General features: G+C 40.0%; 3 protein-coding genes across 4 annotated transcripts in view; 2 read left to right on the top strand and 1 right to left on the bottom strand.

Moving 5' to 3' along the window:
* Window positions 1-610: 610 nt before the first annotated feature.
* Window positions 611-6,612, bottom strand: elof1 (elongation factor 1). Its single transcript, XM_010750189.3, has 4 exons — window positions 6,487-6,612; window positions 2,795-2,929; window positions 1,894-1,964; window positions 611-1,501 (listed from the first exon to the last, which is right to left on the bottom strand). Exons 2-4 carry the CDS (start codon window positions 2,908-2,910, stop codon window positions 1,437-1,439), a joined length of 252 nt encoding a protein of 83 aa, XP_010748491.1. The 5' UTR covers window positions 2,911-2,929; window positions 6,487-6,612; the 3' UTR covers window positions 611-1,436.
* A 2,887-nt stretch (window positions 6,613-9,499) lies between these two features.
* Window positions 9,500-12,057, top strand: tmem205 (transmembrane protein 205). Its single transcript, XM_010750188.3, has 4 exons — window positions 9,500-9,627; window positions 10,690-10,798; window positions 10,883-11,046; window positions 11,164-12,057. The coding sequence occupies exons 2-4, from the start codon at window positions 10,699-10,701 to the stop codon at window positions 11,464-11,466; spliced, it is 567 nt and encodes a 188-aa protein (XP_010748490.1). The 5' UTR covers window positions 9,500-9,627; window positions 10,690-10,698; the 3' UTR covers window positions 11,467-12,057.
* Window positions 12,058-15,657: 3,600 nt separating this feature from the next.
* The window catches only part of rab3db (RAB3D, member RAS oncogene family, b), a 33,638-nt gene continuing 32,829 nt past the window's right edge, over window positions 15,658-16,466 (top strand). For both annotated transcript variants that reach the window (XR_002042802.2, XM_010750187.3), the window contains exon 1: window positions 15,658-16,000. The gene's annotated coding sequence lies outside the window, so the exon portion shown is untranslated. The remainder of the gene's footprint in view (window positions 16,001-16,466) is intronic.

The following is a 16,466-nucleotide window of genomic DNA, read 5'->3' as shown; positions in this document are numbered from 1 at the left end:
GATAATTGCTAAGTGATCTGTGCTAAATATAGAGATGAGACTCTCGTTTTTAAACGTCTGCGTCATGCTGTTAACCCACCGAATGTCTTGAATGTAATGTTATCGTGAGGTCAGAGGTGTCACTCGCTGTTACAGGATTCATTTTCAACACATCAGAAGGCCGAAATGTGCTAAAAAGAGGAGGCTCAGGCACTTGTGGTCTGATTTTATACACGAAAGTGCTTGAAATCTTCAGATCTACTGTTTCTGAATGAGCCGTTAGATGAGCTTCATGTTTGTGTTCACGGAGCTATAGGTCTGAACCGGTCATTGGCATCTTGGCCATGATTTGGAATGTGTAGCAGTGTGCCATCTAGTGGTAAGAAAAAAACACATTTACTGCATTTACAATCCATCAATCATCCAAACATTAATTTTATTCAATCAAATGTGGGAATGTAGTTTTTTTTTTTTTTTTTATTTAAACAGTGCTTTCATTCGTCATCATTTTTTCCCTATAACAACCAGAAGAGTAACAATGTGGAGTAAATGTCTGGGAACATTTCACCTTCATGTGTTGGCTTTGTTTCAACATTGTTCAAACTTTCCATCTTTGCTAACCTCTTGATTATTTTTTTTTGATTTTTTTTTTTTTAAATATGCCTTTCACTAAACATGACATTTGTGCAATAAAAAACACCTGAAAAATACGGTTCAGATTGAATTCTCTCGTTACTCTCAATACCAAAAAAAAAAAAAAAAAAATACACAGAAGTAGTGTCATAGAAATGAAACGATTGTGATTTTAAAAAAGGAAAATCATAAAAATCTAACAGTACAAATATATATATACTGGCCTAAAAGTTTTGAAAAGATTTGGCAGTTCAAAAACAACCTATAAAATGTTTCAGTGCTTTAAAGACGGGGTTGAAAACACAAAAAAGACATTCTAGTCATTACAATCTAATAAATACAACTAAACAAAAGAGAATTATCATATTTTCCATCCATAAATCACAACAAATACAGACTGAGAACATGCAATGTTTGACACTAGGGGAAATATCAGATTAGAAGTTAAACTTCATGATATGACACATTACTCCAAAAAAGAGAAAACATCATGATCTACTCTAAAACAAACAAAACACTTGTCATATGCTAATTGCTGACATATGAGAAGTTTTACACCGAGAACTGTGATGCAGACAAAACAACATGTCAACCCTCTGGCCCAGCCGGAGGAATGTGTCATGCTCAGCAAGCCACACTGAAGCGAAATCAAGCGGATCACGTCACACGCCTTCAGTAAAAAAAAAACATAATGCCTCTAAAGTTTGTGAAGGTTTTGCTACATCGTGCTAGCTGGACAGGAAACTTCGATTGGGCGGACAGATCGAAGGGGTGAGATGTGAGTGAGTGAGGTTAGAGAGAAGGTGAGTCACAGGAAAACATGACTATTGATTGGCCGCTTCACAGGCATCGATCCAATCACTGTAAACATCCACTGGCTCGGACAGATCTGTGGAGGGGAGGTTAAGGAGCGTTCCTAATAAATATATAAATATATATATATACACACACACACACACATACACACGGCTAAACAATCCTCTAATTTATTATTTTAATAAAAAATGTTTTGAAATTTTACACCTGCACACACGTGCAGAACTGATAAAAAACCATGATGTGCATCATTTGTTTTTTTTTATTGTCATTGTTATTTAAGTCAGTGCAGCAGTTCATTAGAAAATTAAGAAAAATGAAGATTTGCACGTATAAAATTGACTTTCTTCATCATCATAAAACTACGAGATATCAGTATGAATACAAAACAAACCTCCCTGACAGGTGGAAGTAATCACATTTGGCCTGACGTGATGCTGCAGTCTCTTGTTGCATGAAGGATACAGGTTATAGGCGTCTGGAACTCCTCCAGACAAACACTGCACGATATGATTCCTGTGTTTCTGGTTCGCTCCCTGAAAAAACAAGGTGTTTTAGTAAAGCAAAAAAAAAAAAAAAATCTTCTGACTGATTTTTTTATTTTTTTTAGAGCTGCAGCCAAGTCATATTCCCCATGTAATTTGTGAAGCATGTTACAGGTCACCTGCTAAAAAAATAATGCATAAGATTTCATAACCATGTTCTCTAATGCAGCCATCAAGTTTAAATATTTGACCAACAGTGTTTGACAGGTTGATGCTTTAAACAGCTGTTCTGTATTCACACTTGGTTGGTGCAGAATAAACATGTATTAAACATAAACAATATAAATATATATACAATATATTCTAAAACGAAGGAGCTGTGGTGCAGAAATGTGCAAGTGTATGACAGGTAATGAGAGTGAGATTTCACACTATATTCACAGAATGCTATAAATATGCAGATATACAACAGGATGAAGTGGTCCCGGTCCTGAAGTGAGCCTCGGAATAAAAGATTTTGCCCTTTTTGAACTTTTATTTTGATAGAGACAGCTGAAAGTGACAGGAATGTGGAGAGAGAGAGACGGGAAATGACCACAGGAGAGCCACAGGTCAGATTCAAACCCTGGGCTTCCACAGCAAGGACTGAGCCTTCGTGCATGGGGCAGCTGCTCTACTGACTGAGCTAAATGACAGGTTTAAGTCTGATGGTGAGCTATCACCTTTCTGCCATCACTACCATATTATTAATAATCAAGTGGAAGCTCTGAGGCTTTCCACTTCTTCTATATGTTATAATAGAAGATTTCAGCATTGGAGCTAATCAGGAATGGAAATCCGTCTAATCCATGTGCATTTCTGGACAAGTCTGAGCTACTCACATTTTGACATCGCAGGACTTCTCGTGGTTACAGAACGGACAGGTGAACTGGATGTCCAGGTTACCTGTCATCTTCTTCTTGGGAGGTGGTTTCCTCTTTGACTTCCTGCGCCCCATCTGGAATGCTGCTGTATGTCTGCAGAAGAAACAGAAAGATATGGATATTACACCCCCCCCTTCAAACTACTTTACACACACATGACAAAGCAGCCTGTGTTTGTTTTAAACAGGTAAATACAGTCACCTTTGACTATTAAACATAAAGTGTTGGAGACAGACATAAACACAGTAACACACATTACTATAAGCCTTTGCCTGATATTTTTAATCAAATTTTCTTTTTCATTTTTTATTTCTATTGCTATTGCTTGTCTTAATGTCAAATGTTTTTCCTTGCCTCTGTAAAGCACTATGAATTGCCTTGTGTACGAATTGTGCTATACAAATAAACTTGCCTTGCCTTGTGTAGAAACTTCTACAGCAGATGTTTATCTGATAGTGATGTAGCCAAATTTAAGGAAGTGATTCCTTCAGCATTGAATTCAATGCCATGTCTAACTGTAACAGAGGACTTGTCTACTTCCTTTAGCCACCCACAAATAGACCATCTTGTTGATAGTATTACAGGCTCATTACGGACAACTCTAGACTCTATTGCACCTCTGAAAAAGAAGATAATTAAACAAAGAAGGCTAGCACCATGGTATAGCCAGCAGACTCGTAAAATTAAAGCAAGAGGCACGTAAATCTGAACGCAAATGGTGTGCCACTAAACTGGAAGAATCTCATCTAGTCTGGCAAGATAATCTCAAAACATACAGGAAGGCTCTCCGTAATGCCAGAGCAGCCTACTACTCTTCTTTAATTGAGGAGAATAAGAACAACCCCAGGTTTCTCTTCAGCACTGTAGCCAGGCTAACAGAGAATCACAGCTCTACTGAACCATCTATTCCTTTAGGTCTAAGTAGCAATGACTTCATGAGCTTCTTTAATGATAAGATTATAACTATTAGAGACAAAATCCATCACCTCTTGCCCTCAACAGGCATTGATCTGCATTCTGATACAGCAAGTTTTGAAACAGCTGTAAAACCTGATATGTATTTAGACTGTTTTTCCCCCATCGACCTTCATCAAATAACTTTAATCATTTCTGCAGCTAAGCCGTCATCCTGTCTCTTAGACTCCATCCCAACCAGGTTGCTCAAGGATGTTTTACCTGTAGTTAGTAATTCGTTATTGGATATGATTAATCTGTCTTTATTATCAGGATATGTACCACAGTCCTTTAAGGTAGCTGTAATTAAACCTCTTCTTAAAAAGCCCACTCTAGACCCAGAGGTCTTAGCCAACTACAGACCGATATCAAACCTTCCCTTTCTGTCTAAGATACTTGAGAAAGCTGTAGCTAATCAGCTGTGTGACTTTCTCCATAACAATAGTCTATTTGAGGATTTTCAGTCAGGATTTAGAGTGCATCATAGCACAGAGACCGCATTAGTCAAAGTTACAAATGACCTCCTAATGGCATCAGACAAAGGACTCATCTCTGTACTTGTCCTGTTAGATCTTAGTGCTGCATTTGACACCATTGACCATCAAATTCTTTTACAGAGACTGGAACATCGAATTGGCATCAAAGGAACCGCCCTAAGCTGGTTTAAATCGTACTTTTTAGATCGATCTCAGTTTGTTCACGTCAATGATGAATCCTCCATGCAGACCAAAGTTTGTCATGGAGTCCCACAAGGTTCTGTACTTGGACCACTTCTATTCAGTTTATATATGCTTCCTTTAGGGAACATTATTAGGAATCACTCTATCAATTTTCATTGTTATGCTGACGACACCCAATTATATTTATCGATCAAGCCTGATGCAACCAATCAGTTAACTAAACTCCAAGCATGCCTTAAGGATATAAAAAGTTGGATGACCTACAATTTTTTGATGTTAAATTCAGACAAAACTGAAGTTCTTGTAATTGGACCCAAACACCTCAGAAACTCTCTTTCTAGAGACTTAGTTACTTTAGATGGGATCACCCTGGCCTCCAGCTCCACTGTAAAGAATCTTGGAGTTGTTTTTGATCAGGATTTGTCCTTTAACGTCCACATAAAACAAATTTCGAGGACTGCATTCTTCCACTTACGTAACATCGCTAAAATCAGACGCATTGTCTCTCAGGCGGATGCAGAAAAACTAGTCCACGCATTTGTTACTTCAAGGCTGGACTATTGTAACTCTTTGTTATCAGGCTGCTCTAATAAGTCTCTGAGGACTTTGCAGTTAATTCAGAATGCTGCTGCACGTGTTCTGACAGGAACCAAGATCAGAGATCACATCTCTCCCATTTTGGCTTCCTTGCATTGGCTACCTGTTAAATCTAGAATAGAATTTAAAATTCTTCTCCTTCCTTATAAAGCTCTTCATGGTCAGGCACCATCTTATCTAAAATAGCTCATAATACCTTACTACCCCTCTAGAACACTGCGCTCTCAGGACGCTGGGTTCCTTGTGGTTCCTATAGTCTCCGAAGTAGATTGAGAGCCAGAGCTTTCAGCTATCAGGCTCCTCTTCTGTGGAACAAACTACCATTCTGGGTTCGGGAGGCAGACACGGTCAACACTTTTAAGAATAGACTTAAGACTTTCTTTTTTAATAGAGCTTATAGTTAGGGCTGGCTCTGGTCATCGCTTAGTTATGCTGCCATAGGATTAGACTGCCGGGGGACTCCCCCTCCCCCCAGGGTTATGCCTAGCCAGGCACGGTATTGGTTGAAGATGCAGTCACATCTCCCTTACCGAAAACCCTCTCTTTCACTCTCTCTCTCCCTCTCTCTCTCTCCCTCCATCTGTGGACATGTCTCGTTAATGCATGTTACTAACCAAACTTCCCCGGAGTTTCTGTGCTCTGTCGTCGAGCAGGTTCTCATGGATCGTGGCTGCTGCTGTGGTCCTGCACGACGTCCACTACATATATTATTATTACTGTCATTATTACTATGATATCTGCTACTGTGGTCATTTTATCATTCATTGTAATTCATTGTCATTTTATCATTCATTGTGTTTCATTGTCATTTTATCAGTCATTGTACAGTATGTTTGTGTTGATTTGTCCTGTATATGTGACATCCATTGCACGTCTGTCCGTCCTGGGAGAGGGATCCCTCCTCTGTGGCTCTTCCTGAGGTTTCTTCCACCTTTTTTCCCTGTTAAAGGTTTTTTGTGGGCAAGTTTTTTGTAAAGCCCTCTGAGGCAAATGTACTTTGTGAATTTGGGCTATACAAATAAAATTGATTTTTGATTTACTGTTCATCAGCACTGGCTGCTCAGAGGCAGACCACAAACTAACATGTTCCTGTAATAATGTTAACGTCACACCTGCTTCTAATTTATATAACAACAGCTGTGTATTGTCAGAGTCACAGACGGACCGCTCCTCTGAAACGACACACAGCGGCACAAAAACAAACGCCCCCACTAAAAGCGCCAAAAGGCTGCCGCTACACGCTAGCAAGCTAACGGGCTGCTAGCCTGTGGATGAAGACTGCGTGACGTGTTTTTACTAAAACACTTTGAAGGTGGACGTGGAGAGAGCGTGTCGTCTTCTCTTCACTGCTTCATTTAGCGGTTACATCACGGTGCGTGTGTGTGTGCGTGCGTGTGTGCGTGTGTGTGTGTGTCTTACCAGAGGGACGTCTCGCAGCGGAGGATGCTCTGTGTGTGCATTCGATTTGATCCCGATGGATGCAGCGTCTCTCTGGGTCCGCTTCTGATTGGTTAGCTGGAAATTTGTTCGATTTGTGATTGGTTTAAAAGCGTAGACTGACAGCCTTGTGTGTCCAATAGCGGATCTCGTCTTTTAAATGGACGCCCTCTTCCATTGATGGGGCAAACGTGACGTCCTTCAAAACACTGAAACCTTTAATAAATATGCATTAATAAACATTAATAAATGACTCAAAATGATTCATAATCGCTCTAATAGGAGGCCACCTGTTACATGTGACGTTTGTTTCAGTAGATATCTATCTATCTATCTATCTATCTATCTATCTATCTATCTATCTATCTATCTATCTATCTATCTATCTAAGATATTATATATGAAATATAGCATATATATTATATGTGCATAATAAATACTTGATTATACAAGATATACATACTGTAAATAATATACTATGAATATAAGTATGTAAATAGACTGTGCAAAAAGATAAGAATGTTGTATAAATATGATATAAACTGTAATAGCAATATTGTTTACACATATCACATGATATGAAGTATATAGACTTCTATAATATTATATAAACTGTGTATACATTGTAAAAGGATTTTACTATAAAGAATTGAGTCAACCTGATGTATACACACATTTTAACTTTTTTAAGACATAATAATCCTCTAGAAATCACTTGTTTTAATACATAAATTCTAATGTTATCACCACCCACTGGATGTGGAACATTATTATTATTATTATTATCATCATCTGACACATCTCGTCAAGCCTCTTAAGGTCATGTGTTTTGTGTTCTGTTTTATTGTGAAACGTTATGATTTCTGTTTTATTGTGAAACTTACCCTTCCTCTCGTTTCAGACCGCCTCACTTCCTGCCCCTGTGTTTTTCCCTCCAGTTTTGATTGTCTGCCCCGCCCTCATTAGATTCACCTGTGTCTTGTTACCACTCCCCTCTCTTGTGTATTTAGTCTGTGTTTCTCCCCCTCTCTGTGCCAGTTCGTTTTGTACCCCAGTGCCTTACGTCCCAGCCTTGTGAGTTTAGTGATCGGATTTTCCTGTTTTTTTTTGTATTTTGCCTGTTTACTGACCTCTGCCTTTGCCTAGCCCTTTTCGGATTTGTTTGTCTGATCTGACTGATTACCGTGTACCGAACCTTTCTTCTGACCAGTAAACTGATTTGGCATTTGAACCCTGAACTGCTTTCGAGTCGTGCTTTTGAGTCCAAGCTTTTGTGGAGTACCAGTCTTAACAATCATCATTATCATACATTTAAATTTCCGTGGAACTGTTGTTCAATGTAAAAAAATGTTGCTTCAGTAGTATATTAATTAGCAGCAGTATTTATTCAGCCAAAGTTATTTGGTTTATGGGCAGTTTACTGTCTAAGGAAACCAGAAAATATTCATTTGAGAAGCTGAAATCAAATAATTTGCTGTTGTTTTTCTTAAACATTAGTCAGAACGGGTAACCAGTTATAGTTAGAAGATTAATTTAATAGTTGACAGTTAATCAAGTAATTGACTGATCATTGCAGTAAAATCTCTTTTAGAAAATAACCAAAATCTCTATTTTGATCTTGCTCAACTGAGACACTTTGGAGCCATCCAATGATTGTCAAGAGTGTTCAGATCATCAGAAGAGAAGAAGATTGATGCAATGATTAACACTCAATATCCAATGCACTTTTGTGCTTGTAAGAACCTCATAAACCAATGAAAATAATAGATATCTGTCATCAGGGCCACCGGAATCATACAGTTTGGATCTTGTTCTGAAATGTTTATTGAAGCTTGGCCAAGGAGAATAGAGCATACACTTGTCATGACATGATGCTGCCTCAGGTAATGAAGACGCTGTCCTCTGTGACTCATCTGTATGTCCTCGGGACAGAGACACAGCTATTCTAAACCGTCATTAGTCTACAAACAAAGAAATATGTTTACCCTCAGTGTTCCACCATTGTTATCTGACAGTGTAGAGGCTTCTGAACACAAACATACAGCTGCTCTTTATCCCAAGGAGAGAAGTCAATGTCCCATAACAATCTAACTCAAAACCTTGTATGTGGCATGCTAAAATAGAAAACTCCCTCAGAGGCTTCTCCCTAAAAATGATGAAAGTCAGGAAAATAATAAGTCTGTGTGTGCGTGTGTGTGGTTGCATCCTTAAGTCTAAATCCTCTCGCTGCGGCAGTCAAAGAACTCTGCTGTGCTTTGAACTGATGACGTGCAAAAGGAGTGTCGGTGTTTTACAGGGCGGATTTTTAAAGACCTTTTCAAGAATACAACTTCTGATCTGAGATCTGAGGTAAAGACCCTATAAACTGAGGCACCTTGTGTAAGTCTATACTATCCAATGAAGGAAACAATGACATATATTAGACATATTTTGTATATTTATAAACTGAAAAGAAACTAAGCAATTAAGTTGTGACTGCTGTGTTTAAGTGGACTAATTTAAAGGTCCAGTGTGTAGAATTTACCTGCATCTATGGGTGTAATTACTGCATTGTAATCTCCTCACATCACCCTCACCTTCCTAGTGTAAAGAGAAACACACTTTAAAGACCCTGACTAGAGTCAGTGTTTAGTTTGTCTGTTCTGGGCTACTGTAGAAACACAGTGTTTCAACATGGCGACCTCCATGAAAGAGGACCCGCTCATACTGTAGATATAAAAGGAGAATTTTTTATTAATAAAAACAGAAAGATTCTTATCTTGATCATACATGCATGAAATCATAGTTATGAATATTATATTCCATGTCTGCCTTATTCTGAAAATAAAGGTCCCAAATCAAACAAAAGATATAAAAGTAAAGGTAAACAGTAAGTACTATCTATCTATCTATCTATCTATCTATCTATCTATCTATCTATCTATCTATCTATCTATCTATCTATCTATCTATCTATCTAATAATTTTCAAAGAAGCCATTGGTCCGTCTCTCCGAGAGGGGCGGGGCTCGGTCACATCATAATATTGACAGAGGAAGTGGCTCGGTTGAACCTTTGGCCGCACTGACGTTCATCATTTGGAGGATTCTGCGTTCCTCGTTACCCGCAGGAGAAGGACAGACAGGTAGGTCCAGGTCTGTGTGACATGTAGCGACAGACAGTACGCATCAAGTAGAAAATGAGCGGAGTTACGCTGCCGACAGAAAACTTAACAGTAAATTAGCTCAGAGGCTAAAGCTGGTTAGCATGCCAGGGCTTCGGCTTAACGAGCGACCGTGTTAACTGGTGACCGTCAGCCGTTCTGACAGCTGTTGACAACGGGAAGCTGTCCTTGTTAATGTTTCTTTGCTTGCTCTGTTTTTTTTCATGTCAAAAGAGCAGCTGCGTTTACCTCCTTCGACAGCTGTCGTAACCACGACAACCGCCCACGCGTTTGACCGACGGTCACCAGTTAACACGGTCGCTCGTTGAACCTAAACACCGTGAGAGGGACCTGAATGACGGAGCCGCACGCAGCTCCCTCTCACGCATTTTTCACCTTTATCAGCCTGTGCTGAAAAGTTGTTGGGATTCTCATATAGATTAGAAATGTCAGTGAATTCTGAAATGTAATGTCTGTGCTCTGCCTACGCTGTTATCTCACTCCGTGGCGTTATCAGGACAGCTACATGCGTGGAGCAAGATACACATGAGCTTTTTATCTGTGGCCGTTTTCTAATCCTGGAGACTGCAGAGCACCTGTGACAGCTCCAAAAACACACCAAACATTTTTAGAATAAAATGCCGAATTACTTCAGTTTGAAGAGTTATCAAACATGGTTAAATGCAATTAATTCTCCTGTGTTCTGTATTTGTGATTGGTTGTGAGGACAATAGTTTTTGACACCACTATTCCTCCCATGTCTTTAATAAGTCTAGATCTGAGTTTATAAGGGAGTTAGACCTCTGACCTCGAAAAGGGAATTTCATTTTCTGCCCATGCTAACATGTAACACACATATGATCTCGGTAAGGGCTGCCACTTTTGAACTGAAAAGGTCAAAAGAAAAGAAAACGGTTGAATATTTAAAATATTGTTTGTGCACATACAGCAGTGGGACCTGTGGGACCCCAAATAAGGAGTAAGTAAATCCAAACACAAGGGTTAATGTATGCCAACCGTGTGTATGATGTACTTATTTTGCAGAAGGACACAATGGTAACAGAGGGGGAGCCCACAGACTTGGTCAAAGTGCTACACCTCCTGGTGCTCTCATTCACCTGGGGCATGCAGGTCTGGGTCACCTTCATATCAGGTATGAAGCGTACGAACAGAAATCATGTCTCAACACTGTTGTTTAGATTTTTGACCCCCCCTCCTTTTCTTGATCTCAATGCAGGTTTTGCATTGGTGTGGCAGGTTACTCGGCACACCTTTGGCCTGGTGCAAAGCAAACTCTTCCCTGTGTACTTCTACAGTCTGATGGGCAGCAATGTTGTCAGCCTGGCTGTGTATGCTGTGTACCACCCCAGAGAGCTGCTGGACTGGCACGAAAGTGTGCAGGTCAAACATCACACGTGCAACACTTCAACAGTTTTTAAATGCTTATTTTAGCGACAGTCTTTGCAAGTAACACATCACCATGTGTTTTCCAGTAAGGTATCTCTTCTTGTCTTGCAGATGGGTTTCTACTTCATGGCGTTGATCATGGCAGGTCTGAACGCACAGTGGTTCGGCCCAGCGGGCACTGAGGTGATGTTCCAGATGTGGGAGGTGGAGAAGGAGCATGGCCTGGGGAATCAGATTGGCATGGGCAGCCAGAAAGAAGCTTACGCTAAGCTCAAAGAGCAGGACCCCAAGTACAGAGCCTACAGGACGACGTTCGGCCGCTACCACGGCTTGTCCAGCCTCTGCAACCTGATTGGGTTTATCTGCACTACAACTAATCTGATCTACATGGCTCTGAATTTATCCACCATTTAGAAGAAGGAAGATTTCAGTTTATGAAATATCAACACAGCAGAAAATGATGTGCGAGTCAACAAGTTTTATATAGAATATATATAGAATTGAATTAAATATGCGCAACAAATGTGTTAGTGACATCATGTCAATGTAATTACACAGCGACTCATTTTTGTAACCACTGCAGCTGTCCCAAGTGTCCTTAAGAAGGGAGGTGCCTTCGTTGCCATGTCCAAAGTCAGTTAAGCTCTTTTCATCTTGTCAGTCAGTATCTAATTAACACTGTCTCACAAAATAGAATGAATTGTTACATTTTTCTATTGGCTTTTATTAATTGATTGTATTGCTCATGATCATTCCCCCTGATGAGAGTGATATTTGTTTTAGAAACACACACATAAACCTCAGCTGCTGTGTGGGCAATGTACTTGCATCCCCAGCAGGGGGCAATGTTTGGACAAGTTTGTAGCACCAGCTGTGCATACTGAATTTCATATGTAAAATATTGTCTTTCCAGATGTTTTACAGGAAATTTCTATTAAATATGTCAGCACTGTTGAATTAACACTGTGACTGTGAGATTAAAAAAAGTGTCCGTTAATATTCTTACACGTGCCCCCTCTGTTATTTCTTTAAACTTGCCGTTACAGGTCTGTTTGTTGTGTCTCTTCGTGGTCTCTATGCTCTAAAGCCAAACACTTGTTTTATTGTAAACTGTCCTTAAATAGATTCACACTGATGAGTGAATCCAGACCCCAACAGACAGTGCCTGGATTTGGAAGAGGCATGTTTGAATTTAATTACCAGTGACACACATCAGGTTTCAAGAGGACCAGCCTTGAATGTGGAGCACAGTGTTTTGCTGGCCAGCTACATGATGAGAGATGCTCTGTCCTCATTCTAGCTACAATAGCAGCACTAATGGATTATAATGGAGCCATTTCAATATAAAAAGCTAGGGCTGAAAGTAAAAGGATAAGGGGTTTCCCAAATGCAATTCATGTCAGCCTTTTTGAAGATCTGTCTGTGATCAGGGATGAGGTTTAATTCTCTTATTGTCCAGTTCATAAAAATATAGTATGGAAACAGAAAGATGACCTCTGAACATGGTTTGTTTTGTTCTGTTGACACTGTGCTAACATGACTTGTTATCAGTTCAGAGAATATACAAGGAAGTTAGTACAAGTGTCTTAAGGAAGCAGACAAACTACATGTTCTGAAGCCGTGCTGTCAAACTGACGTCTGCAATGGCATCAGGAAATAAAACCTGTTAAACCAAAGTTTATCTACTCATCTCTTCATGGCATGTCAGGATTTCAAATGAAATGCTCATTTCCTCCCCAAAGTTCAAGAAGTGGCGTGCATACAAGCAATACGTGGGCTTTTTTTAGATATGAAGAAAAACGTGAGAAGTAGAGAAACAAAAGGAAGCACCAGACAAGTTCCACCATCCTCCCTCGTTCCAGACCCGCACAAGGAAATGAATTTGTGCATGTTTGTGTGTGTAAGACATAGAGAGCCACTGGAGAAATCACACACTGTGAACACACACTGCTGCCAGTTCAGGGACCATTATTTTGAACTCCAGTAATACTGCAGAGCAGCCCTGCAGTAATATGGTGTTAAATTAATTATGAGTCCTGGAGTCTAAAGTAGTTTTATTCAATCATCTCTAATGTAGAAATGTAGACCTAATTTGCAATTGTCTGATCTCAGTGATAGATACGCACCTGCAGCAAAAAACACTGAGATCCTAATAGAATGTACGATTTATCAAAGGACTGGGCTGATCACGGACTTACACCAAAAGAAATTGTATTTGAACACGATGCAGTATAAGAGAGATAAAAACTATGACTCACAACTGAGGATTACATACTGTACTTTCTGTGGGAACATTAGAGAACAGAAGAACACATTAAAGAAGCACAGCCTGGACGTCCTCTCTCCTGAAACCAACTCTGATCCCTAAAGTCAGGATATCTCATAATACAGTGATTTTAAATCTGTTTATCCCGTTGGGTGTAACACATTGGGATCATTTTTTAGTAACATAGACAAGGGATTTTTGTAGTGATAGAAAACTGACTCAGCAGCTTCATTTGACTAAATAAAGATAGTGATAGTGAAATCCCCCGAGGGTCCGAGGCCCTGAAGGTTGCAGTTACTCAAGTTTACTGTGTTCATAACTGACTGCACTGTTTTGTGTATTTACCAGCTGACCCAATGAGTAATGAAGAAATAATTTGACATCGCAGGAAATGGGACTACGATTATTTGCTTACTTGCCAGGGGTTAAATGAGAAGATTGATACCACACTAGGCTACCGCTGGCTAATTAAGTTAGCACAATGGCTGGAAACTGAGATAAGGGGCAGATTAGCTCTGCTGAAGGTAACATAATCCACCTAGCAGCACTATAAAACTCATCAACATGTTTAATCTCTTTGTTCAACGTGTGCAGTGAGGTGTTTCTCGGCCCGCAGCAGGGTTTAGTCCTCACTGTAAGGGTAGAAACACAGAATGCAGGCAACCTCACAGTGATAGTGAGCAGTGCGAGAGCTGCATCTGGTTGATTGTTTCAGAATATTTATACTCAAAAGTTAATTGAGATACAGTAAATATCTGACTTGTTTTTCCACTCTTCAAAGTGTATTGATCGGCTCTGCTCACTACTTTCCATTTCTCGTTGCCAGCTTTCCCATCATGCTCCCTGTGAGAGATCTGTCATTCCTAATAGAAAATAACAGTGTGTGTCTTTATCAGAATCAGAAATCAGAATCTGAAATACTTTATTAATCCCCGCAGGGAAATTGTGTTCTTTACAGCAGCTCCCAAATGGTAAGTTAGATAGCAGCAAGAAAAACATTTGAACACTATAGAGGTTGGATAGTAAAATCCCAAGAAAAAACTTTAACACTATACACTTATAATATATCCATTCTAACACTATATACACAGGGTATAAATAACAGTTAAATAAAACAACACTATATACACAGGGTATAAATAACAGTTAAATAAAACCAGTAACAGTCAAATAAAAGCCAAGTAACACTGAACTATACAGTATGTAAACTAAAACCTTATAAAGAATTTAGTCTTTGAGAGACTGCACAGAGAATACACTGTTTAAAGTGCAGTATGCATGTGTGGAAAATTTCACTTATGTATTGCACAAGCCAGTTCGATAGCTAGTCTGATATTTTGAGGGAGGAGTGGTAGAGAATGATGCTCACAGGTAGGAAAGACTTCTTGTGTCTCTCTGTGGAGCATCTTGGTGCCAGCAGTCTCTGACTGAAGGTGCTCTTTATAGTGTGTTTTGTGGAGACACCCTGCCAGGGAATAGACACACAGTGACTCCCTGTAAAACCACCACACAGAATTTTATTGACCTCTTTTTTTAGTGTGAATAAAACAAGTGAGATATAACATGTTAACTGGAGAGCTTTAGAGTTGCTGGCAGGTGGATTTGTCACCTTTGGACAGGCTAGTCGCTTCTATCTGTTTCCAGTCTTTATGCTAAGCTAAGCTAAGCAGCTACTCCATATTTAGTGTTTTCAGTCTAATCAGCTCATTACTGGAAAGAAAGCATATTTCACAAAGTTTTCAATTATTCCTTTAAACACAACAGCATTCTTACACTATGGTCACTTTACATTACAATACTCTTTATATAACATGCCACTTTTATCCTCAATACTTGTCGTCTGTTTTGAAGGTTGATTGTTTTTCGTGTTTATTGTGTAGGTTATAGATATTTCTGTCTGTTTATTGTGTTTTTTGTTTTGGCCTTTTCTACTTATGCTACACCTGTCTTGCTGCTGTAACAAGTAAATTTCCCCGTGTTGGGATGAATAAAGTATATCTAATGTAAACATGGATGCCTCGACACAATGTCAAACAATAAGAGAAGAATAAGGGGTCAGTGTGGGCCCAGAGCTCACTGCTTGCACGTTAATCCTGCCCTGCTGAGAGGGATATTACAGGAACAATAGCACAGGAGAGAAATGGAATGTGTTTACTGTAATATATCATAAACTCCCTAAAAGTTCCTAAATAAAAGGCCATACATTTTTGAATAAATATGAATATTTGAAACGTCCTTACACCCTGCACACACTGTGAGCAGACATAAGCAGACTGATGTACTCTGTGTTGTTTCTCTAGGGTGTGTGCAGAGTAGTGCCCGCGCGCTCATGTGCGCATGCACAGCGGACAGCCCACCTCACCTCGAGCTGCTGTGTGCGTGCCGTGGGACAGCCTCCGAGCTCCGCGCGACTGCTTCGCTGTCCGCCTTTAACTCCGTGACAGAGGGAGCTCCAGTCACCGTGCTCGAGATCCGGGAGCAGCTCAAGTCCGCCAGCAAAGACGCGGAAAAAAAGAAAGCGGGTCCGGGCTGCCGGTGCAGGGGACATTTCAGGTGTTCAGCTCTACTTTCAGAGGCTACTTTAGCCGGCATCTGTCTCACCGCCGGACGGAAGACAGCCGCGTATCACTGACGAGAGTCGAAGGATAACCGAAGTGGACGTTTGCTTTCTTCCGCAAGAAGGTAACTTTGTTTAACTTCTATTTTTTTTTTGTCCAGCGGGTTTTCCCGCTTCCTTCTTTCCCGAGGAAAGTTACATGATAATTTGTTATTGAGGCGAACAGGTTTATACCGCGGAATGATACCTTGTGTCTGGGCTTTACTCACAACTACAGGTGTGTTTTTGTCCGTCGCACTATTTTCTTTTTTTAATAAAATAAGGATGTTTTGGAATAAAACCTTTTATCACACATCTGTGTTTGTGTTTCGGTCCTTCCTCTAATGAAAGGACTCATGTGACAGCTGCCAGCTAATCAATACCGCTGGCTCCCTCCCGCCTCAGCAAACAGTGGCAGCTGAGAGACCTGACTCCACCATCACCAGGCCCCGTTCAGGATAATGACCTTTATTTGTTTTAGTGGAGAGATAATGCTCCTCCAGTGTGCCATAAAGGAGCTCCCAGTCTCATGGAAACGGCTCTCCTCACTGC

Source organism: Larimichthys crocea, chromosome XII, assembly GCF_000972845.2.
Source record: "Larimichthys crocea isolate SSNF chromosome XII, L_crocea_2.0, whole genome shotgun sequence".
In the NCBI taxonomy this organism is placed as follows: domain Eukaryota; kingdom Metazoa; phylum Chordata; class Actinopteri; family Sciaenidae; genus Larimichthys; species Larimichthys crocea.
This window is presented reverse-complemented; position numbering and strand designations above follow the sequence as displayed.